Source organism: Hakea prostrata, chromosome 1, assembly GCF_041222555.1.
Source record: "Hakea prostrata isolate BN-2017 chromosome 1, UWA_Hpros_2, whole genome shotgun sequence".
NCBI lineage: Eukaryota > Viridiplantae > Streptophyta > Magnoliopsida > Proteales > Proteaceae > Hakea > Hakea prostrata.
In genome coordinates this window covers 27317141-27342022 of record NC_142600.1, presented here as the reverse complement: position 1 = coordinate 27342022, position 24882 = coordinate 27317141, and the positions used below count along the sequence as shown (strand labels likewise).

At 37.3% G+C, this 24882-nt stretch overlaps 2 protein-coding genes across 2 annotated transcripts; one reads left to right on the top strand and one right to left on the bottom strand.

The window, feature by feature from the left end:
* The first annotated feature begins 8147 nt into the window (after positions 1-8147).
* On the top strand, positions 8148-10922 carry LOC149028557 (thermospermine synthase ACL5-like). The gene is made up of 10 exons (XM_089148714.1): positions 8148-8423; positions 9026-9092; positions 9178-9272; positions 9352-9454; positions 9579-9667; positions 9764-9920; positions 10008-10083; positions 10189-10247; positions 10409-10545; positions 10644-10922. The coding sequence occupies exons 1-10, from the start codon at positions 8266-8268 to the stop codon at positions 10732-10734; spliced, it is 1032 nt and encodes a 343-aa protein (XP_089004840.1). The 5' UTR covers positions 8148-8265; the 3' UTR covers positions 10735-10922.
* Positions 10923-14031: 3109 nt separating this feature from the next.
* Positions 14032-16300, bottom strand: LOC149028556 (monooxygenase 2-like). Its single transcript, XM_089148702.1, has 6 exons — positions 15927-16300; positions 15683-15829; positions 15525-15593; positions 15247-15424; positions 14735-14966; positions 14032-14628 (listed from the first exon to the last, which is right to left on the bottom strand). Exons 1-6 carry the CDS (start codon positions 16085-16087, stop codon positions 14072-14074), a joined length of 1344 nt encoding a protein of 447 aa, XP_089004828.1. The 5' UTR covers positions 16088-16300; the 3' UTR covers positions 14032-14071.
* Positions 16301-24882: the final 8582 nt, after the last annotated feature.

Genomic DNA, 24882 nt, shown 5'->3' with positions numbered 1-24882 from the left:
TCACTGATTCCATTCCTGCCCCCTTCCTCATTTGGATTTGTCACCTCAAAGTAAGGGTGTCAATGGCTTTCTGGACTTGTCCTCTTTGGTTTTTTTTTTTTAAATGAATTGTGAAGTTATACGGTATCTATTAGTCTTAGGGGTGTCAATATTCAACCCGAACCGCTGAAACCGGATTGAACTAGCCCATTATAATCCGAACCGAACCTCAATGGATTGTGTTTGGGTGGGGGACCCTCAGCTCGAACGGTTTTAGGCTGGGCCGGGCTAGCTCGTGTGCAGCTCGCTAGCCCGAACCACAGCCCGTTAACCTGTTAGTATAAATTAAAATTAAAATATTAAATGAAGTAATGAACCATTGTATTTGAAAAATAATAACCCTTACGGTTCACTGGTTCAACGTTTCACATTCTTCAAATTTCAAGTTTTCATTTAATTTAAGTTTTATCGAACCAGCAAACCCTTTATTTCATTTATACCAAACCGGCAAACCCTTTATTTTCATTCAATGATTCAATTTTAAGTTTTACGCCTTAATGGTTTCACCGTTTCTTCTTCCTCTTTCTCTTTTATAGTTTTGTGTGTGATAAGCTAGGACTTGGAGTTGAGGAAAAACAAAAATAAATTGGGTAAATATCACTTACCTCCCCTCTTAGCTGGACAAATAGCACTTACACCCCCTCTTAGTTGGATAATATCACTTACCTCCCCTTTTACCTAGTAAATATATCAAACACCTCCCCTCTGTTAACTTTTTCTGTTAAATTTAACTTTTACCGTTAAATATTTTTTTAAAACCCAAAACTACCCTTGGCTAAAAATATATATTTTTTATGTTAAATCCTAAATTATCTAATCACCTTAATAGTTAAAATACTAATTACCCTCAATTAAAATAATTATTAAAAACCAAAACACTATAGTTAAAATCAAATTATCTTTAATTATTAAAAACCCAACATACCTTTTTTTTTTTTAAATTTTATCAAACTTTTTGGAAAAAAAAACACGTACTAGTATCAAGTAAAATTAAAAATACAATAAAAAAAGGTATGTTGATAAAATTAAAAATGTGGGTTTTTTAATTGTTTGATAAATTATTTAAAAAAAAGGTATGTTGGAATTTTAATAATTAAAGATAATTTGGGTTTTAACTATGATGTTTTAATTTTTAATAATTATTTTAATTGAGAGTAATTTAGTAGTTTAATTACTATGGTGATTACGGTAATTTAGGATTTAAAATAAAAAATATTTTTAGCCAAGGGTAATTTGGGATTTTAGGAAAATATTTAACGGTAAAAGTTAAATTTAACCGAGAAAGTTAACAGAGGGGAGGTGTTTGATATATTTGCTAGGTAAGAGGGGAGAGTAAGTGATATTATCCAACTAAGAGGGGGTGTAAGTGCTATTTGTCCAACTAAGAGGTGAGATAAGTGGTATTTACCCAAATAAATTTCAATTTAGTTCAAACTATTAGTCCAAACCGCTATTCAACCTGAACCCAAACAACATCAAAGCTAAACTGCACCAAAACCTATTATCTTTTAAATGGACTATGTTTGGGCTGAGGGGTTTTCAGCCTGAAACCGTTTTAAACCACACCGTTGACATCCCTAACTAGCCTCAATAAAATTTGAACTTTAACCTCCTATTTGGAATTATTGATTTTTTTTTTCAAACCACACCAAACCCTGATTCTAAAATTTAAAACAATGGTAGTATGCATTTTATATATATATATTTACTTTTATATTAAAATCTAAATTTTGGTAGCATATATATATATTTAAATGATTTTATCTCGGATAATAAGAAGAGGTGATGGTGCAAGTGATGATGAGTGCCGTTTATCTTTGGGGAGGAGAATATGATGATGATGCCCACCGCACGCCTCTCTCTCTCTCTCTCTCAAACCAAGAAATCAATTCAAGAATCTCTCAAGTGTGAAAATGCAGAGTTTCCCCAAAACATGAAAAAGGAAGTGAAAAGAAAATCCAAAATGGAGCAATGCGCGCGTATTTTAGCAACCATCATCATCATATTTTATCGTTTATTATCACTGCACCTTAATCTTCCGACCATGAATGCCTCCATTATAATTCATGGACATTGGACATGCTCATCATCATCATCATCGTTTTTAGATTCTCCTCCATCTTTCTACATCATAACAACTTCCCTCGTCTGCCATTTTTATCCACCATTACTCAACTCTACTTTAGGGCTTACTAGAAACTCTTAAGCACAATCATGACAGTGGTTTATTTTTTTATTTATTAAATAATTTATTTTTCAATATAAGGTTTATTCGGATTAGCTTGCACACACCACGATTACATCCTCAGGGGAACTTTTATATAATTAATATAGAAAGGGGTTCGCCCCTGGCTCCAAGGAGATTCAAACTCTGACTCTCATGTGGAAGCGTTAGTCTTTTGCTAATTGAGCCACCCCTCGGGGTTAATCATTAGGTTTTCTTTTTGGTCACTAGCATGGTTTAAAATATCTCAACATAGGATATGTTATTAATCAATACATTTCTATATTAGATACAATCGATACCATATATCTCACGTATTTAGTTGCACCCAATATGTATTGGTGATCAACCAGTACAACAAAATATTCAATACAAAACAATATGTCTCTTAAATTCACTAGACCGATATAATACTTGATACCAATACTTTGAATCTCAACTCATCAGTATGTGCTGACACTAGACGGCTAAAGGGTAAATTAGTCAGAAAATTAATTCACTTATGAGTAAATTTATCTAATACCACTAAACTCACCGGAGGGGCCATGGCCCCTCCCCCGGATTTTTTTGAAAATTTAAATGCCTACATATTTTCCTAAGTTTTCTCACTTTATGTGTGAAATACCACTATTTGGCCCCCTCCAAAAATTAAAAATAAAAATTTAAGATATAGATGATGGGTACAAATGTCATTCTTAATCATAATCAAATGGTTATCATTAAACCCCTAGTTTTAAGGAATAAATGTTAAATTCAAATTAAAAACTAACTCATGATCCATGAATTTCTCATATATTCTCTCTCATATTTTCATTCCTATTTATTCTCTCATGAATCTCCTCTTTTATTCATATTTCTTCTCTCTTTTTTTTTTTCTCACACGTCTCACAAAATATTGGAGTAGTTAACAGACATTGGAATTTTCCACTCTCTCTTTCTCAAATTATTCCTCTGTCTCGCAATTTTTCTAGTATTCATTTCATAAAGTATAATATTATTATTTTTATTTAGTTGTTCTTTCTTTCTCATAAACTTTGATTCTACTAATAGCAATTTGAATCTCGTTAGAATTCAGCCATTGATTTTATCAGATCTAATCATAATTATTGATTTTTTTTCCTAAAATTTCATTCCTATTAATGGAAATTCAAATCTCGCTTAAAATTTCAGCTTAATTTACCTAAATTTTTAATGTAGGCCCCACACGTCAAAATATAAATTTTTTTATGAGATGGGACCCATAGTGAGTCCTGCGTTGGCCTAGGTATATTCGCCACCCCCCAATGTTCAATCTTGGCTCCGCCCCTGACTAAACTATTAGAACTCTTGAACCATTGTAATTTCTAAGAGTACAAGTTTGGCCTTCATGGCTTAAATCTTATATTTGTCTACTAGAATAAGGTATAAGTTCAAAATTCTAGCATTAAGATGATTCAAGTTGGTCCTAGAACTAGGATTAATATTGGATTGAGGTTGAATGTTAGACGTGATGCAGGCCATCCTACCTTTTTGCAACAGAAAAAGAAAAAAAATCTAGAGAGACCAAGAATGTACTGTTGCGACATGACTCAGAAGGCTGGGAGAAAAATGAGTGGCAGAGATAAGGGAAAATGTGAGACACCAAGACTGCTTTTGTTTGCAAAGGTGGGGTGGAAAAAATGGATGGAAAAAAAAATGTGGGACCCATGTGTATGGGGTGAGGGAGAAGAAAAGGAAAAGAAATGATTTTGTGGAAAAGTGATAGTGGTGAGTCCCACTTTTTACTTTTTTCAACTTTCTCACAAAGTCCCATCAAATATGTGGGGTTTTAAAATGGTTTGGAGATGAAAAATTGTATTGCTACATCACCAGAAGGCAGAAAGGTTTCATTGTCTCTCATTTTCCCGCCTCCAAGCAATTAAACAATTTATCATTATGGGATTTAAGGGAAAAGTAAGAAATCTACACTTTTTTCAAGAATTTTCTCACCCCACCTTTATTCTAAAAAATAAACTCAACCTGAGAGTAAATGAGAAACTTGGGTGAAAAATCAATATAAAGAACCAAGAATGAGATGGATTTGAACCATCAAATCCTGGAGCCCCTGATTTTAATCATGTCCATCATAATCATCATGCCATATGTTTGGTCTGAAATGCAGATCATGAAAATCAAAAAAGAGATTGACAGAATGAGTTTAATACCCAAAAAAAAGTGAAAACAAACTCCAGAAGTAAACAAATAAATTAATGGATTTGACTCAGTTATAAACCCTAAATCCCATGTAAAGGTTGTGATGGTAGTGGCCAACTAGCCTCGAAAGTGCTACAGTTTGTAGCCTTGAACTGGTTACAGTGGAAGCATGCTTCAAAGGGCTAAGCTAGGGCAGTGTTTGTTGTTTCTTAATAACAAATGATTGTCGATGATGCTTCCTTCCTTACTACAGGGTACAAAGGAGAGAGAGAGAAGAATGAGGAAGAGCAGCAGGTGCAGCAGATAATGAGAACCAGTCATCATCAGTATCACCAACCTCTAAATACAAATCCACACCAGTAAAGAGTAAACATCTTCCACCACTCTCTCCCTGTTATCCTTTTTGGGGTTGGAGAATATCCAAGTGAATTTTTGATTTCCCAGCCACCACCTCTACTTATATTCTGCACGCCATCCCTTAACTCTCCATTACCCACAACACCCCAAATCTTTCTCTTTGAGTGCATCTCTCTTTCCCCCACTCCTCTGTGATTTGAACTTGGAGAAGTGCGAGGCATGGGTGATATTTCTTCTGGTTCCAATGGAAATGGAGTTCGATTCACCTAGCTGCAGTACTTAGAATTGAGAGTTGAAGATTTGAGATGATTGGATGATTTTATGTATTTATATAATGAATTGTAGACTTTAAATGATTTGGTTTATATGAGTTTTCAGATTTCTAGTTTTGTAGTTTTCGCCTAGAACATGGGTCGATTAAGAACATTAGTTTAGGTGATGTTTTATGTCAAAATAACACTCCCAATGTGTTTATTAGCTTCAAATTAAGTTCCACGTCAAATTTCAGGCTAAAATGACTCCAAATGCCCTCTCGAAACAAGAGGTCGATTTTTCATCGAATCCTCTCAAAAAGTTGTCCGTAATTTCAACCGGTGTCGCCAGCCACCAACACGGTACACCAGCCAAAATTTCAAACATTGGTTTTATGTGATGAGGTGAAGTTATCTAGTCATTCCTGTTGGTTGAGCCAAATACTCAAAATATGGGAAGTATTGGCATAGGTAAACTATTTATGCAGTCGAAATCACCCTGTTAAAAAAAGGATCCATGAGGGATTAGTTGCACCCTCCTTCCTTGAATTAGTCAGTCATTTTGTTATCATTCAAGCCTTGGAGGCAAAATTTCAATGCATGATGCAGATGTTTTGAAAACTATTGATATTGATATGTAACCATTACCATATCGATGGAATAATATAAATAAAAATTAAAATACAAGATAACACCATTTTTAAGTAAAATCAAAGAAAAATGTTTATATCAGTTTTTTTTTTCCAAAAAAAAAAAAAAAATCATTGAGTTTTGATGATGATGGCGTATATAATCCATTGGAAAAGAAAAAGAAGAAAATTAGAGCGACCAAGAATGCACTGTTGTGACAAGACGCACAAGATTGAGAAAAATGAATAGCGCAGATAAGGGAGAATGTGAGAGTAAATGAAAATGTTGTGTGAGAAATCAATATAAAGAAGGTAATTTTAATCTCGACCGCTGAGGTTTGGTCTATGCTATTTTTAGTCTAAAAAAAATTAAGACTTTGCATCTCCCTCTCTTGTGCTATTGAAAAAGTCAATTTAAAGACAATTATCACATTTATAACTAATTTGCCCTTAATATTATTTTTAAGTAATTTTCATTTTGACCCCCTAAAGTTTGGTCTATGTCATTTTTAGTTTTAAAAAACTAAGATTTTGCATATGTTTGCCTTTTGCTATAGAAAAAGTCAATTTAAGGACAAATTATCACTTTTATGACCAATTTGCTCTAATTATTTTTTTAATATAAATTTTTACATACACAGCCCCACCTGCCATGAAACTCGTGACTCCCATTTTAGTCAAAAAGTTACATAAAAATTATGGAATTCAAATAAATTTCAAAATATGACTAAAATACCCTTATAAGGGTATAGACTAAGGGTGTCAATTGCGTACCAAAACTGTTTAATTGTACTAGACCGCACCGTCTAAAACTGTACGTACCATACCATTCAAAATTCGGTATGGTACGTACCAAACTGAATTTCTTCGTACGGTTCCGGTTTTAGGTACTTATATCGTTGATATGTACCAAATTAAGGGACATAAATTGTAATTTTATAATTAAAACACTTTACCTTTACCCTATTTCAGTTTTTTGTTTTGTCATTCACTCCTCTTCTTAAATTTACTTGTTTTATCTCTGTTAATTTCAAATTCTATTGATTGGTGGATCACAATTTCATTAGGATCTTAATGAACTAATAACAAAAGTGGCATAAGTTCATTCGTACCAAAATGGTACCGCACTAGATACCGTGTTTAAACCGTCTTCCTGTACCGATTTAATACCAAAACTATACCTAACCGTTTTTGTAAATACCGAACCGTACCGTACTGTTTAAATTATGTACAGTACAGATCTGGTTCACGGTTTCGGTATTCAAAGTTGGTACCGTACCAAAACTGTACCAAAGTACCGAAACCATACCGATTGACACTCTTAGTATATAGATTAGAGGCACTTGAGTTATTTTAATATATAATGATATTTTGGTCATATTTTAAAATTTATTTGAATTCTAAAACTATTCTGTAATTTTTGGACTAAATGGGAGCCATGAGTTTTATGGCTGGTGGGAGTGTGTATGTAAAAAATTAAAATTAAAAAATAAAGGGGCAAATTAATCATAAAAGTGATAATTTGTTCTTAAATTGATTTTTTTCTATAATATGGGAGAGATGGATGTAAAATTTTAGTTTTTTTTGATTAAAAATGACATAGACCAAATCTCACGGAGTTCAAATGAAAATTACCAAAAAAAATGGACAAATTGATCATAAAGTGAAAATTTATCTTTAAATTGATTTTCTCTATAGCACTCGAGAGGCAAATGCAAAGCCTCAATGTTTTTTGAACTAAAAATATAATAGACTAAACCTCAAGGTCCGGATGAAAATTAATGAAAATTACCAAGAATGGGACCGATTTGAACCATCAAATCCTGGAGCCCCTGATTTTAGTCATGTCCATCATAATCATCATGCCATATGTTTGGTCTGAAATGCCGATCATGAAAATCACAAAAGAGATTGACAGAATGAATTTAATACCCAAAAGGTTAAAACAAACTCCAAAAATAAGCAAATAAATAAATGAATTTGACTCGGTTATAAACTTAGAAACTCTAAATCCCATGTAAATATTACTGTCAAGGTGATGATGGCAGTGGCCTACTAGCCTCGAAAATGCTACAGTTTGTAGCCTTGAACTGGTTACAGGGGAAGCATGCTTCAAGGGCTAAGCTAGCCCAGTGTTTGTTGTTGTTTCTTAATAACAAATGATTGTTGTTGATGATGCTTCCTTCCTTACTGCAGGGTGCAAAGGTCCCCCCATTTCTGGGCCTGGGCCAGGGCCACACTACTAGCTCCCACAGAGCAGCAGGTGCAGCAGATAATGAGAACCAGTCATCATCAGTGTCACCAACCTCTAAATCCACGCCAGTAAACATCTTCCACCTCTCTCTCTCTCTCTTCTCTCCCTGTTATCCTTATTGGGTTTGGAGAATATCCAAGTGATTTTTTTTTTCTTTCTTTTTTGCACAATTTGGATTTCCCAGCCACCACCTCTACTTATATTCTGCACGCCATCCCCCTAACTCTCCATTACCCACAACACTCCATCTCTTTCTCCTTTGAGTGCATCTCTCTTTCTCTGTTTTGTGTCTGTTCTTCTCCACTCCTCTGTGATTTGAACTTGGGAGAAGTGCAAGAAATGGGTGATATTTCTTCTGGTTCCAATGGAAATGGCAATAGCAATGGCAATGGTGTTCATGGAAATGGCCATCATGCATGGCAGGGTGGCATTAGGAAGAGTTGTTGGTATGAAGAAGAGATTGAGCAGGACTTGAGATGGTGTTTTTCTCTCAAAAGGTATATACATGTATGTTTTTGCACATTTTAGTTCCTCATGTATAATGCTTCTTCCAGTTCCTTTCTTCTTCTTCTTCTCTTTCTTTCAATATTCTCCATTAGAATAATCACTTCTCAAGAACCCAAACATTATTTGTTTCCCTTCCTGTTCATTGACAACTTCCCGCATAGAGCTTCTACTTTGGAGATCATGGTCTGTAGCTATCAGTGTTGATGGGTTAGAAGAAGAAAGAACGAGAATTTGTTTATTTATTTAAAAAAAAAAAAGAGACTTGTTAGTTTCTCTGAGACAAATCATGGAGAAGCTTCAAGAAGGACAAAGAGAACAAACACCTTTTCAAGTGTTCAAATTGAGACAAAACTGAGTGGGAGCTTTCCGCAATCCTGTTATCAGTAACTAGTTTTCTCATCAACCCATCTCCTAAGAAGGGATTGAAGGAACTCAAAAGCAACTTTTGGTTGTTTTGGGTAATTACTTTATTCAATAGTGTGGTCAGGTAAAAGGTAGACACGATTCATAGGAATAAGATATTTAGGTACTAATACTTTTTTAGGTACAAGTTCTAACTCGTAATCTTTTGTTCCAACTTCCAACCGACCAGCATATTGCATACAGGGGCTAGTCAGTACCAGGACATAGCACTTTTGGATACAAAGCCCTTTGGAAAGGTTTCATCTACTTTGTTGTCTTAAGTAGTTTCTTCTAATTTTTATTCATTTTCTGATTGAATATTTCTCTTAATTTCTGCTGTAGGCTCTGGTTATCGATGGAAAGCTTCAGAGTACAGAGTTGGATGAATTCATCTACCATGAATCACTTGTTCATCCTGCACTTCTTCACCATCCCAAGTACTATCTCCCTCCTTCAACTTCTCTTTGAACTTAAATATCTAAATGAAATTTAAAGAATCTGGTTTTCTGTTCTCAGTCCAAGAAGCATATTTATTATGGGAGGAGGTGAAGGCTCCACTGCAAGAGAGATCCTGAGGCATAAATATGTTGAGAAAGTGGTCATGTGTGACATAGATGAGGTAACCCTCCTAATTTCTCTCCATAGGGTGAGATTCACTTCTTACTTTCTCTCACATTTTAGGGTTTGTATAAGTCTACTTTGACTTTAATTCCTATGCTTTTGCTTGCTTAATTGTGGATTAGGAAGTAGTGGATTTCTGCAAGTCATACCTGGCTGTCAATAGGGAAGCTTTCTGTGATTCAAGACTCCAACTTGTTATCAATGATGCCAGGTTCATAAATTTCTTTGTTAATCTTCATTTCTGGTACAATCTATCTTGTAATACTGGTGGTTGTTGAGATAAACTCTTCTTGCACACTTGTAACAGGGCTGAGCTTGAGAAAAGAGAAGATTACTTTGATGTGATCATAGGAGACCTGGCAGACCCAATAGAGGGAGGTCCTTGCTACCAACTCTACACTAAATCCTTCTATGAAACCACTGTCAAACCTAGACTCAACGATGGCGGAATTTTCGTTACTCAGGTCTGTATTGCCAGCACCAGAAACAGAGGAGTCTCTCAGAAAACAGAGCTTGGAAATTAACTTGCTTCATAATCTCTGTTTCTGCAGGCAGGGCCAGCTGGTGTGTTTAGCCATACTGAGGTTTTCTCTTGCATTTACAACACCTTAAGACAGGTTTTCAAATGTTAGTAACATCAAAGACCAATTCCTTTTCATACTAACCAATGGTTTCTCAGTCACAAATTAAATGAGTCTTCATGTCTGACAAATTGAATGGTTCTACTTGCAGATGTTGTGCCATACTCAGCTCATATTCCTTCCTATGCTGATACCTGGGGATGGGTCATGGTATATCAGAAAATGATCTCTTCTTCCTTTGTTTTTCGTTCTCTTCTCTGCAATATGTACTAGGGAACTGCAGCACCATAGTCCAATTTTAAATTCAGAACTGCATTAGTAATAATTTAGTAATCACTGAACTTGGTATCTGGTGGTTGGGGGAGTTGCAGGCATCGGATTTACCATTTACAGCAGATGCTGAAGAGTTAGATGCTAGAACCAAGCAGAGGATTAAGGGGGAGAACAGATATCTTGATGGGAACACATTCATGTCAGCTTCAATCTTAAGCAAAGCTGTTAGAAAAACGTGAGTCTCCTATTTCTTTGTTTCTGAGCTTCTGCAACTGTAGTTCTTCCTCCCTTCTATTGTCTGCTAAGACATGTGATTGATCAATGTATTGACAGATTGGCTAAGGAGACTCAAATATACACAGAAGGAACGGCAAGGTTCATCTATGGCCACGGCACTGCTCACAAATCCAATCACCATGCTTAGAAGAGATTGAAGGAAAACCCAACAGAAGCGAACAACCCAAAATTATTGAAATTACCCTTCTTGCTTTATCATCCTTCACCTTCCTCCCCACTTTCAAATTTTTGTGCTGTTTAAACTTGAATGGAGAGATACAATGGCAGGGCCAAATTATATAAGTTTTGGCATTTTACACAATAGTACACTGTCAATGGCTTGTTTCTGTTGAAACTCCTAGATAATTACTGAACCCAACTACAGATAAAAAGAACTTGCAAGCATGAGAAAGCCATAACAATCGCACATAAACGATCTACTAGATTCACTCTAGGAAAGAGGATTTTTAAAATGAACTTGATCAGTAACAGATTAACAGTTTGCTGCAGCCCAGTTTACAGCTTCCTACTTCCAACACACAATTTCTACAAATTTCAGTGAATCTTAGAAACCAATTGAACTGACTTACCCAAGAAATTCCTTTTTCCGATAGGTTCATACCCTAGCTCTGTTTTTGTAAATCTGACTGAAGAGATGTTTCTTAGACTAATCTAAGTGGAACCAATAAGGGAAAGTAGCCATCACATTCTGCTCTGCCATGCCTACCACGTATGAATGGATTTGTTTCGGTTCAGCGCCATCAATATGCGGAAGTTTATGTTATATCACTCTGAACTGAAGCAAAATCCCATAGGAATCCAATCTTTTTTGACCTTAGAAACTGTTGACAGACTATATTCTGGAGGAAACATCAAGAACTTTGTGAGTGCCAGCGCCAAATCAGAGTAGCAAGCAAGAATAAAGCAGTTGAAATATCTAATAACAGACAAGGAAATTATCATATGGTAATCTATCTTTTAGAACCGTGACATGCATGGGTATGCTTATGAAGATGCGCATGCATTGCCAACTACTTTTGTTACTGCAAGGGATGGTAGATCCACATCATTTGATAACCATAATGTCACCATCTAGACTGGATGTAACCCACAAAGAAGCCAAAGTCAGATATGATATAACCCAAAAAGAAGCCAAAAGCCAGATCTGCCTCCAACAAATGGATAGGCCGGGATAGATTAAGTTAAATTGGTGGTTAGGGTTCGACAAAATCTAGGGGGTTTGAGGCTAGGTTTAGGTAGGAGTTGTTGGGAAAAATACTGAAAGAGAGTTCACTATTTTTCTCCTGGGTAGAAGATCGACAGAGATAAGTAAAAAAAAAAGTGATTCGTGAATAGTGCCTGTGTGGGGCCCACATGAATAGTACTTGTACGTGACCCATGTGAAAGATAATAAAATAAATAATCACAAAAGAAATACAGACACAAAAATATGTGGTTTGACTTTGCCTACATTCACGAATGTAATAAAACTTTTCACTGTAGAAAGTAGAAATACAACACTTGTACAGTACTTCAATAGCAGCAGAGCACTTCGCTCTTCATCAACATAGCAGATCAAAAAAGGAGTTCAAAAGTATCAAATGGAGAGCTCCTTCATTGAATTTCATTAAAATCAATGTTGATGGAGCTGCAATCAGCAAGGGTTCCAACAACTTCCAGTCTGGATTTGGTGGTATTGCTCGTGATCACTTGGGTCACACTCTCTTCACTTTCTATTGTAAAGGAGAAAACTCAAAAGCCATTCAAATGGAAGCTGCTGCGATACGAGAAGGAATGAAGCTAGCTATCTCCCTTAATTTAAAGAAAGTCATTATTGAAAGGGACAATGAAGCTGTTGTTAGTCTGATTAACAACAAATTAGAGACTCCACCTTGGATGATCAGCCATTACATACATGATATCTTCAATCTTTCCAATCAGTTTGATGTACTAATTGTGAATCATACACATAGAGAAGGAAACTTTGTAGCTGACAGATTAGCTTCTTATGCTGTAGCTTCTCAGGCTTCTTCTTTTTCTTTCTCTCCCCCCTTTTGTTCTTTGGCTGTTGCATTTTGATGTAATTGGTACTTTGTATTCCAGGGGCTTTTCTTTTAAATAAATTTAGTTTCTTCACAAAAAAAAAAAAAAAAAAAAAAACACTTGTACAGTACTTGGATTTATAATTAAATCCAACTCTGTATCCAAAACTGGATACCCTTGTAGATCTTCTCTCAACTCACACTCTCAACCCTTGAAGAGTTTCAAACTACTACTCCAACACATAAAGTACCTCACTCAAACCCCCCAGAACTCTTGCCTTAATGAGTTTTCTCGTGAGTTCTCTTACTCACTCCTCCACTTTAGGCAAACACTCATCTATTTATAGATGGGGAGGTGACCGATGAGAGAGAAACAAAACCTCTCACATTAATTGCATTTGTCTTCATGCAATTAATAACATTTTGATATTTACATCTTTGTATTTAGAAGGAGATAAGGAGAGAAGAAAACTCTCTTCTTTAACTTCTTTTAACATATGATTTTTCTCTTTGTCAACAAAGAGAGTTTGGTTTGTCCTCTTGTGAGGCAAAATATGCTTGGGTTGTCTACTCACTATTACTTTAGAGATGATCTTGAAGCCCACATTGTATGTTTATAGGTCCGAAGTCCCCAACAGATTTTGGATTTTCTGTTTTTAAGGTATGATTAATCATGGTTGAGAAAGAACCCAAGGTGAAAAAGTCTTTGAGCATGTTGCAAACATCCGATATATGTTCCCATGAGAATTGGTAGAATAGCGTTGGAAATCCATCAGGGCCTGGAGATTTGAGCCCATTTTGCCTAAACACTGCTGTATGAATCTCTGGGGTAGGTTTAGGTAAGACAGTTTTGTCTTCACCCAAGACCCTATCTTTGATTAGTGAGAAGTAATCAGAATTCAAATGAGGATGAGAAGAAGTGTAAAATTTGTTTAAAATGACTCGAAAAAGCTGCTGCTAGTTGTGATTGTTCTATTAAAAAGAGATCTTGAAAGTTAATGCCTCTGATTTTATTTCCAAACTCTTTTGTCCATGGTTGTTTGGTTAAAAGAATCTAATGTTTCTATCTCCCTTGAGTGTCCATAACAATCTCAATTTTGTTGGTTTTTACGGTTAGCCAAGAAAGCTAGCATTTGCAGAAGAGCACAGTGACCCACATACAGGTCTCAAACCAAGCTTTCAGGGCCCATCAACAATACTAGGGATCGATGTCGAGTGGAGTAGCTAAACCAACTGAGCAAGAAAAAATGGACACTGTACCATGTTCTTGTTTGACAGAATTTGCTATCTTTTCTTGTTTGAGAGGGAATATAGGAAACATTTACTATTTATTCTTGTCTGAGATACAACTGGATCAATAGTTCAAAACATTCATTATCTACTATGATTAAGACACTCCCCAGATTAACTTTTTTATTGCTTCTAACAAACAGATCTAGGTGTTCATTCATCATGAACACATAGTTTCCCACAATCGAAGTCGGCCTTTCTTAATAGCAACTTGGGAAGGAAGTGTGACAACAATTTATTTCTCAAGAAGGTTATTATTTTCCCATTACTCTGTTGTATAAAACCCACTGCATAAGCTGTACTGATGAGTTCAAAGCTCCTCCATTTTCTTTCAGTTGAAAACCTTTCCAAAGCCTTCTTGATGTTGTTGTATTCTTCTTCTTCAGCCTCCACATTGATTTCTACTTTTGGTTTGGTTGACCAGGCTTCTGCAAGACACCTTGCTAAAACAATACCATCTTCCAATGCTGAACATCCACCTTGACCGAGGTCTGGAGTCATAGGGTGGAGAGCATCACCAGCCACACACACATTTTCTTTGCATACATTTCCCCATAGCACATTAAATGGCAATCTGAACCTTAAAGGAGAGGAGATGATGCTTTCCAAGTCAGTCTTCTCTACTACCTCCTTCACATCTTTAGGTACTTTCCCAAGGCTGCTCAGCACAAACTGCTTCATTTTTGTGGGATTCTCTTCTTTGTCATCGTCTACAACCATCCAAATGAAGTTATGTGAGGATGCAATCCTTCAAATCCAAATGCATATTTGCTTATGACCACATAGAGATGAAACCACAAAATATGAATGGCTTACATTGGCCTGATGAAGATGTCCAAGTAAAAAACCAGTAAATGGATTTTTGGTCGCCAGGAAGGAAACCAGATCGAAAGCCGTTTCCAATGAATTGCAAGAATTTAGGTTCAAAGCCATGGCCATCTGGGAACTCTACAAATCCCCTTGTCGACCATCGGTTGGCCAAGGTTGGCCTCTGAAGACCCAACCATTGTGCCACCACCGAGTTCACACCATCACAACCAATCAACACCTGAAATTTAATAACATAGAAGTTGTCAAAGCAAACATCAAGAAATACCGGAGATTCTCTATTTACAACAATAACAAGAAGCCTTGTCTCAACTAAATGTAGTCCGCTACATGAAATCTTACCTTTCAATACACTCTATTTGAGGCCAATACTATATGAAACACCTAAGCTATGCATATTTTTTATTACCATTTCTCTTAAGGGTATCTCGTTGAATAGAGATTCTAAATTACTATAGGAACTAGATCTCCGTATTAAGAAGACGAATTTATTGATTTACCTTTGTCTTGATGATGGATCCATCTTCCAAGTGCACCAGTTTTGAATAACCTGCTTCTTCAATGGAAACAATCTTTGAGGAGAACCTGATGGTACCAGGTGGTAACTCCCTTGCAAGGGCTTCAAGTAGAACTTTCCTTCGCACACACCGAACTTCATGGTCTCCGCTACACTCAGAAAAAAGTTTTCGCCAAAGTTATGGCAGAAAGTAATAAAGGACGAGAGACGAAGCCTCAGAGAACAGTGCTATCAGAAATAGCTAAGTTATTAAAGACTCACTGTTTCCCTCGAGCATCATAAGAAACCTGAGAAACTGGAAGTCCTGAAACTGAAGAAAATGCAACAGACCTACACTTGCAATTTCGTGTTAGTATCTAATGTTTCGAACTAAAACCGAAGGAACCAAACTCGAAGATTCAAATGCCGAATCCTCTTACCCTTGAATCCTGTGATGCTGTTGGCGGATGGAATCACCGATGCCCAAGGCATCCAAGGCCTTCCAAGCATTAGTCCATGTTAAAAATGAAAACCCACTGACCCTCAGACAGTCCCATGATTCTAGAACCAAGCTTCGCGATCCCAACCTATATATCGAACTCGGGGTTAGTATTTCTGTCTGAGATAAAGGATCCATAATTGAAAATAAGATAAAATAAAAGATGGTCTCCAGAGAGAGATTGCCTGTGGAGTCCAAGGGAGGTGGTGAGACCTGCAATTCCAGCACCCACAATGACAATGTCTTCAACAACCTCCATGTCGTTGGGCTTCGATTCAGTTGTTGCACAAGTAGTGACTTCAAATACGTAGAGAGATAGAGATTTAAAGGAAGATGAGAAGGCCATTGAGGTCAGCAATTATGTCACTTAAGCTCGATGTTGTGATTCCAAATTCCTAACCCTTTACAGAAGATTCACAAAAGTCGCCCAATTGAGGTCAGTAATTATGTCACTATAGATCTAGTTGTCAAACGTACATATAGTTCCACATTATAAACAAAACGGCGGCCGAAGTTAGATTTATACTACAGAGATCTTTATGCGAGAGTTCTACGACCACTGTACGTCAGGAGTAATTTCAAAATGAAGCTCTTAGAAAAGGTGACCCATTTGTATATTATTTTCTTTCATACAGGCAATCTTATATACGGATGAGTTATTACATGATTGGCAGGGCTACCTCTAAGTTTCGAGGAAATTCGGACTTTAATCTCTTATTTAAAATTTTCAACTTTTCCCTAATTGAGCCACCTTTTGAAGTTAACCCATTTATTATTTTCATAAAAAAATATATTTTTTAATTTATTTTTTCTTGAGTAGAACTGTAGAACATGAGAAAAAGTTTAGAATGTCGCCTATAGTTTTAGTCATGGTATCAAATCAAATATTGTGTTATCTAGAAAGGCACTTGCAGTTCGTCATGCTTTGAAGGATGCCATAGAACAAGGTTATCTTACCTGTGTGTTACTACTAGTAATCAATCTATAGCTTCATATTTAGTTTGATAGTGAAGGATTCGTCCTGTAGAAGATGTGTTTCATGTACGTCAGAATGTCAATGGGTTGGCAGATTCCCTAGCAAGGAAGGCTAATCTCTTTTAGGGGAGACAGTTTGGCCGTCATCCAGCCCTAGTTGTGTAGTGTCTAGTCAAGTCCGATGTTTGTTCTACTAAAAATTCATTATGTAGTACACATCTGATGTCAAAACTAATCTAATGGTCGGTCTAGTTGATTCACTAGCTATTCTTCTTTTTTTTTTTTTTTTTTTAATAAAGGAAATTTATTTGAAAGAAAAGCCTCAAGGGAAGTAATTCCCAGAGGCGTCAAAGTACAAAAACCAGTGAATGAGAGGGGGGGGGGGGAGGAGGGGGGATGAGGGACTGGGAATTGGCAGCATAATAGGCGAGGCTATCAGCTACAAAATTCCCCTCCCTAAGAGTGTGGATGAAGGAAATAGAGTCAAAATCTACAATATGGAACTTGATATCATCTAAAATGTGTTTAATCTTCCAAGGCACTGAAGGACATGGCTGATTGAGCAGGTTAATGATAACTTCATTGTCCCTTCAAATATCACTTTCTTGAAACCGTTGGCTTTGGCAAGATGTATGGCTTTTTTTAAGGCTTCAACTTCAGCTTGTAATGTGGAAATGTTGCCACACGGGGAGGCAAAGCTGAGGAGGTGATGACCAAGATAGTTTCGAGCAACTCCTCCAATGCCAGATTTGAATCTGCTGGAGGTATCCAACAAAGAAGAGCCATTAATATTAAATTTAATGGAGTCTGAGGGAGGAGGAGACCATTTAAGATTCAAATGCTGCTTCGGTCTCCGATTTCTTCATGACAAAGTTGCAAGAATTTTGAGATTAAAGTCCACGCAAGCCACCAGATCTGTTTATGATTTTTGTTGGGAAGACCATGAGCTGCTTTGTTGAAGTTCGACCATATAATCAAGAGTGTAGTGAGGTGGAGAGATAATGCTTGTTCTTCCTTTGAATGATGTTTGATCTTGGAAATCCAATTCCTAGTTTGATCGCAGATGTCTGCGTTTTGTATCCACCAACATACTTTGAAATTGCTCCAGATCTGTTTGACAAAGGTACATTTCAAGAATATATGATTAAGATCAATCAAAACATCAGAGCAAAGAGGGCATTTATCTGGAATAACGCATCCTCTGTTTCTGAGCAGGGAAGGTGAAGGGAGTTTCTCATGGAGCAGCTTCCAAGTGAAATGTAAAATCCGAGGGTTGAGAGGGAGGTGCCAAAGCTTCTTCCAATGAATGTGAACCTGTTGTTTCTTATGACTGAGAAGTTTGTAGACTGAAGATACTGTGAGGTTCCCTGATTGAGTTTGATCCCAAATGATGTAGTCTTGTTGCTTGATTGAAGGTAAAGGTATTTCCAATATGGATTGTGCAATATCTAGAGGCCACCATTTCTGAACAGTGAGGACATCCCAAGATGATGTAGAATGATTGATGAAATGAGAAACTTTCTTAGGGGCTTCCAATGGGGTTGGGAAAAGCACTTAAAGTTTCTGATTTGGATTAATCCATCTTGTAGACCAAGGATCGATTTTTTCTCCATCTCCCACTTGAAAAAAAAGGTTGTTCTTGATAGCATCTCGGACCTTGATAAGTGATTTCCAACCCCAAGAAGAGCTTCTGTTGGTAGTAGCCTGAAGGAAGCTGCAATTATTGAAGTATTTGCTTTTCATGACTCTGAACCACATTGAATCCTTCTCAGTGATGAGGTCCCATGCTTTCTTTGCTAATAGAGCATAGTTGAAAGACTCAAGATCTTTGAGATTCGCCCCCCTTTTTGGAAGACAAATGGTATTCCAATCAATGGTATGAATGTGATCCTTATCACCATTAGACCAAAAGAATTTCCTGTTGGTTGCATCAATGGTTGCAAGAGTTCTTTTTGGCGGATAGCATGACATGTAATGACTAGGCATGTTTGTGTTCGTTGAATCAAAACAAATTTCCCAGTGCTCGGTGCTTGGCTTTCCAACCTTGAAGTCTTTGTTGACTCTTTGGATGAGTTGTTACAATGTAAATGCTTTATTTTACCACGAGGGGGATACCGTGTGTACAAGTGGGGTCTGTATCAAATTGAATTTTTCCTTGGTTGGTTTCTATTGAGTTGGGGGTGCTCTTGCTGTTGGGCTCTAGTCTTTTGGGAGTTCAAGACTTGGCCGGGCCCGGTGGATGATTTTGTGATTGGCAATCTCTTTGTGGTTGGCTTGGGCAATTAGAATGAGGTTGTCGGCAAATGCTAAATGAGATAGACTTTCTCCACCATTATTGAGTTTAATACCTCTAATTTTCTTCTTCCATCTGGCTTCTTCAATATGAGAAGATAGGACTTCAGCACATAAGGCAAAAATGTAGGAAGAGAGAGGATCTCCTTGTCTAAGGCCTCTTTCAGGCTTAATGTTTTTGGATGGATTGCCATTGATGAGGAAGGACAATTGGGGAGAAGAGATGCAAAACATGATCCATTGAATCCAATTGGGGGGAAACCCATATGCCTTCAGAACTCTCTCAATGAAACACCATTCAAGTCTATCATAAGCCTTACTCATTCGGTTTGATGCCATGATACCTCTCTTTCCTTTTCTTCTTTGGTTGATTTTGTGCATAATCTCATGTCCAATGAGGATGTTGTCTTGTATATGTCTACCTTTTATGAACCCATTTTGGTTAAAGGAGATGATTGATGGGAGGATGAGTTTGATTCTGTTGACCATGATTTTGGTGATGATTTTGTAGCTGACATTACATAAGCTGATTGGCCTGAAGTCATTAACGGATGAGGGAATGTCAACTTTGGGAATGAGAGTGATGTAGGTGTGATTGATGGGAGAGGAGAAGGTTGATGATTTGAAAAAGTTATGAACATGGTCAATGATGTCTTTTTCGATTTCCCATGAAATTGATAGAAACCACTAGAGAAACCATCGGGGCCAGGGGCTTTTGATCCGGGATCTCTGAAGAGTGTATTTCTGATTTCACTTTCAGTGATGGGAGAGTTTAGAATGTTAAGATGATCATCAATGATCTTGTTTTTAATGGGATCAAGGTAGGACTCCTCAAAGCTCGGTTTAGTTGAGGTGAAGATAGATTTGAAGTGGGAGATGAATGCAGCCTCAATCTGATTGGAATCTTCACAGCAAATGCCATTATAGTTGATAAATCTAATTCTATTTCTGGCTCTTCTCTTCATGGTTGTTGTGTGATAAAATTTGGTATTTCTATCTCCCATTTGAACCCATTGTGTTCTTGATTTTTGGAGCCATTTTTGATCAATCTGATTGAGGGTGAGTCTAAGTGAGGCAAGGAGTTGGTTCTCTTTGATTTCCCAATGTGAATCTCTGAGATTAGTAGGACATTTCATGTGATTGTCAATGTCCAACCTAACATGAGATTGTTTTTTATGTAGGTCACCAATATAGGACCAATTCCATTTCTTGAGTTTTTGTTGGAGTAATTGGAGCTTGGATGAAAGGATGTGTGAAGAGGATCCTTTGAACTGACAAGACCAAGTTTGGTGAACAATGTGTAAGAAGGATGGTTCAAGTAACCAGAAATTTTCAAATCTGAAGGGTTTTTTGGTATTCGGTGAGGGGGGATCTAAATGAAGTAGAATGGCACAGTGATTTGATTTTGTAACAGTTAGATGTTTAACAAAGGCTTCAGGAAAGATATTAAGCCAGAGTGTGTTAGCCAAGTATCTATCAAGTACAGAATCGACCCTCTTTTTCCCCTTCTGTTTGTTACACCAGGTATATTTGTTCCCATGGGCTTGTAAAGGAACAAGGTTAGCATCAAAAGTGAATTTTTGAAAATTTTAAGTGCGATGCTGTTTAAGGGTTAAACCTCCAAGTTTATCATTTCCAGAAAGGTAAGAGTTCCAGTCACCACATAAAAGCCATGCATTATCAACAAATTGTGCAAGATTGTGAAGTGTTAACCATTGGTATTTCCTAATGTTACTATAGGAACTCAAATAAATGAAAGTCATAGTCCATTGAGTGAAATTATAAGATACATAAGTATGGATACACCATTCAAAGGACCATAAAACATGAAGACTAACTGCAGCAGACCAACATAAGAGAAGACCTCCACTACTATGAAGGGGGGGGGGGGGGGATAACAAAATGAGAATCAAAACCTAATTTCTTAGAGAAAATACTAGGACAAATAGTAGAACTTTTGATTTCAGATAGAAAAACAAGTTGAGGCCTCAGTTTATGGATGTTAACTTTGATTTCCCTTTGTGCAGAGGGTTGGCCAAGCCCTCGGCAATTCAAGCAGTAGGCCATCATGGCTCCCTTGATGGCAATTGACGGTTTGCCATCGACACCTCAGATTCAGCAGTCTTTTGCTTCTTTAAGAGAGAATCAGGGTCCTGAGAACCTTCCCCAATTTCTTTGATGGTGCATTTTCTCTTATAGGAGGGGAGGGTAGGTTTGTGGGGGGGGGGGGGGGGGAAGGAGAGGACCACCCCTTGGTGCATGAGTGATTGAGATTTCCAGCTAATGGGATGTTGCTCTGCTGGCCAGATGGAATTGTTGGAAAATTTTGATTTTGAACTTGTTGGATCATCCATTGGAAATGTTGGAAGAGTGGGGTGATGGGAGAGTGGCTGGTGCTTTGATTTACCATAGGTTGTGGGTCAATTGGGGTTGCTAGAGATAGCTTTGTTAGGGATTGGGGGCTGGGATCAGTTGGAGGAGTAATCGTAAATTCCATATTTTCAAATTCAGTGGGGGATTCATCAGGCTGCTGATCTCTATCCTTCAATGGTCTAATGATGTTGATGGGGATGTGATCATTCACGGTCAAATACCTCGGGATTTCAAGGTTGAGTGAGTGAGCAATCCATAGAAAGGATTTCAGAATACAAAGTTGTCTATCCTTAGTGTATGGAGCTTCGATGGGAGGGTTAGGGATACCATTTAGATCAGTAGGGTTAAAGGGAATTGATCTAAGAAAAAGATCATCATAGATCCTACTGACATCAACAAGTGAACTTGCTCTTCTTGCAGGTATGGCAGCTGTGGGGAGCTTGAGTTTCAGTTTTTCTGCTGCTCGAGTGGAAGAGATTGATTGGGTGAGTTCCTTTGTGTTCTTGTGTGGACAATCAATGCATTTATAGCCAATTCTGATGCAGTTTGGGCAAATGTTGGATGGAAGATACTCAAAGCTGAAATGGATGATCTGTTTTTTGTTTGGGGTAATTTCAAAGATGACTGAAGTGGTGAGATCAAGCTTTAAAGGGATGGCTATGCGAGCAGCAGGGAGATTGTTTGAGGCAATGGGGCCTTCTGGGTTCTCTAATTCAATATAACATGACCAACAGTAGAGAAAAGGTCAATAAGTATGTTAGGTTTGTGAAGGCTCCAATGAAGGTTAGTAATTTGGACCCACATGATTCCTAATGAAAAGGTAGCAAGACTAGCAGGTATTGATTGGTTCCAGGGTTGCATAAAGGTAACATGGTTTTTGTAGTACCATGGCTAAGAGAACAAAACAACATTCAGATCTCTAGCTCTGTCAAATTTGATGATGAATTTGTCATGAGCTCCTTCGACAAGATGGAAACCATCGACTTTGACTGATTTGGATTTCCAGCCACCTTGTATCATCTTTTGAAGTTCGGAGTAGGTGATGTGAATGCCATCAGGGACCCAACCAATGATGGTATATTTAAGATCCTGCTTGATCTCCTCAAGCAACTGTGAGGACAGGGTAACCTTGCTAATAGGGCGAACAGGGATGTCTATCTTAGCTGCAAAATCCGCAGCTAATCTCTCCTGCAGAAGGATCATTGGGGAGGAAATGAAGATAATCAGCGTGGATATGAGGGACAGAGGAAGAAGAAGATGGATTGGACATGATATCCTTATCAATGAAGGATCTGACCATAGTTTTACTAACACAGAGAGTGTTGAAAATCAGATGTAGATGTTCTAAGTGACAAGGATGACCGAACCATCTCCTCCAATAAATAGATGGGATGAGATGAAGTGGGAGAATGAATGGAGACATAGAGGGTGTCCAAGAAGAGATTAGTAGATAAACATCAAGTTGAGTGGCTACAATAGGTAGCTGAACGCCGGCTGAGACAGTGTAAGGTTTGCCGTCACAAAAGATGCAGGGTCGAAGAAGGATGGGAGGGAAGTGGGGGGTGTGACTAGGTTCATGATGACGCATACTCAGGTATCTTATCGAGCTCCACAAAAATGAAGTTGCAGAAAACAGTGATGATACAACCAAAAAATCATGCATGCAAAGAAAAACCAATAAACCAAGCAATCAAAGCAAAAATGTGCAAATAAAACAACTGTAAAGTGTGAATGGGGAAAAGGGGATCTCGCTCTGTCCTTGATCCATATTGGCTAGCATAGATGAGGTACGTGATAATACCAAGATGTGCCAGAGGGCGATGGCCAAGAAGACGATGCAAGATCCGGTGGAGTAAATGTGCAGGGAAGGTCCTCCTCAAAATCCAAGCAACAGTCCCTTCAAATCGAAAAAACACCGGGCAACGAAATCAATAACTTCGTTCTCGGGAAGCCATGAAATGGGTAAATGCATATGTAATATAGCAAATCAACTCCATAACGGGGAAACAAGACGAGATGTAGAGAAATCAGAGGAAGAGAGTGTAAGAGAAATTAGGGTTTAGTGTTTCGTGGAAGACGAAAAAAAAACCCTAGAGGGAAATGCAGAGCTTCTCTCTCCTTCCCATGAAATCCTAATTTCTAAGGTATGTTTCAACAACATATAGGAATGGAAAGAAGAAGACAACTTGGTTTCTTCTTCTTCTTTCAAGGAATACAAGCTTAAGTCGGTGGACAACACTTAACTATCCACTAGCTATTCTTAACTACATGAACCACACAAAACAATAGAAAACTATGCCGTGGGAATTCCTAAGATGTCCTTACAAACTCCATGGGGCTACCAGCCCTAGGCACGGGAGGACACCAATTGGTGTTATGGGAATCTAACAAGAATTGTGTGGTGAATTTAAATAATAAACAAAATACCCATTAAACCCAGTGAAAAACAGTTTCTTGTGTTTTCTACTTTGAGGAGTAGAAAAATTGATCGAAAACCATTTAATAAAATAATTTGTTTCTGCATAATTTTTACAACATATATTGAAATTTATGAAAATTTTTGCTTCGAAATACACTTTGGACACAACAACTATTTGTTGTTGCGTTTGTTTCTTGAAGCAAAAATTAGACGTGGGTTGAGTTAAAGTGAATAGTTTTAAAAGGGATATTTATAGAATTTGGCACTCTAAAATGGCTACCCTACTAAAATCCTCTCAATACCTTTATACCAAACGGTAATGTGAGAGAGTGGTGATTTATAACCCCAACCATGGCTTGACGGATTATACCCAACTACCGCGGAGAACCCAAAAGACGTGCATCAGAGCCGTGAGAGAAGAGTGATTGAGACCATCCAAAGGAGATTGATGATTTCTTAATGCGTGTCTACGTTAGAGACTTCATAGTAGAGTAAAAAACAACCATACAATATCATATTTTGCCATTTATTTTATTATCATCTTGTGGACATGATGTGGATGTTATGATTGAATGCATGACATGAATGTTAGTTAACTTCATTGAGTTCTGTGGAACTCATTCATTTATTTGTGTATGTTTCTTTAGATTTTTCTATAGATTATGAGGCCCCCTTCCAAGTGGAGGATTCTTCGCAAGGAAGTTTTTTGGAATGTACAAATGAGGAAGAGGTGGAAGCGCATGAAGCTACATGCTCGTGCCTAGACTACTCCTATGGAGCTGGCTTTTAGTGATGGAGACCTTGCCATCCTTAGGAAATCTTTAATATCTTTCATGTCCCTTTTCTATATTTCCACGTTGATTTCTTTTGGGAGAGGCGAGGTTATCTTTTATCAAGACTCTTGAATATTTCCGTTGTAGACATTCTTTCTTTCCTGGAACTCTGATGTTTTAACTTTTAATTTGAAGTTTTGGACGATTATAATTATTATTTTAGATTTGATAACTTTATACTTGAACTTGATTTATTATTGTCATTTTTATTATGCTATATCATATGTTGTGTGGAATTGTCACTGAACC

Bases quoted from the DNA above. Each gene is read 5' to 3' on its own strand.
- LOC149028557 (XM_089148714.1), top strand. From the start codon at position 8,266: ATGGGTGATATTTCTTCTGGTTCCAATGGAAATGGCAATAGCAATGGC. The intron at 9,093-9,177 runs GTTTCATCTACT...TTTCTGCTGTAG, and splicing joins ATACAAAGCCCTTTGGAAAG to GCTCTGGTTATCGATGGAAA. The intron at 9,455-9,578 runs GTAACCCTCCTA...ATTGTGGATTAG, and splicing joins TCATGTGTGACATAGATGAG to GAAGTAGTGGATTTCTGCAA.
- LOC149028556 (XM_089148702.1), bottom strand. From the start codon at position 16,087: ATGGCCTTCTCATCTTCCTTTAAATCTCTATCTCTCTACGTATTTGAA. The intron at 14,967-15,246 runs GTAAATCAATAA...ATTAAATTTCAG, and splicing joins GATCCATCATCAAGACAAAG to GTGTTGATTGGTTGTGATGG. The intron at 14,629-14,734 runs GTAAGCCATTCA...GGATGGTTGTAG, and splicing joins GACATCTTCATCAGGCCAAT to ACGATGACAAAGAAGAGAAT.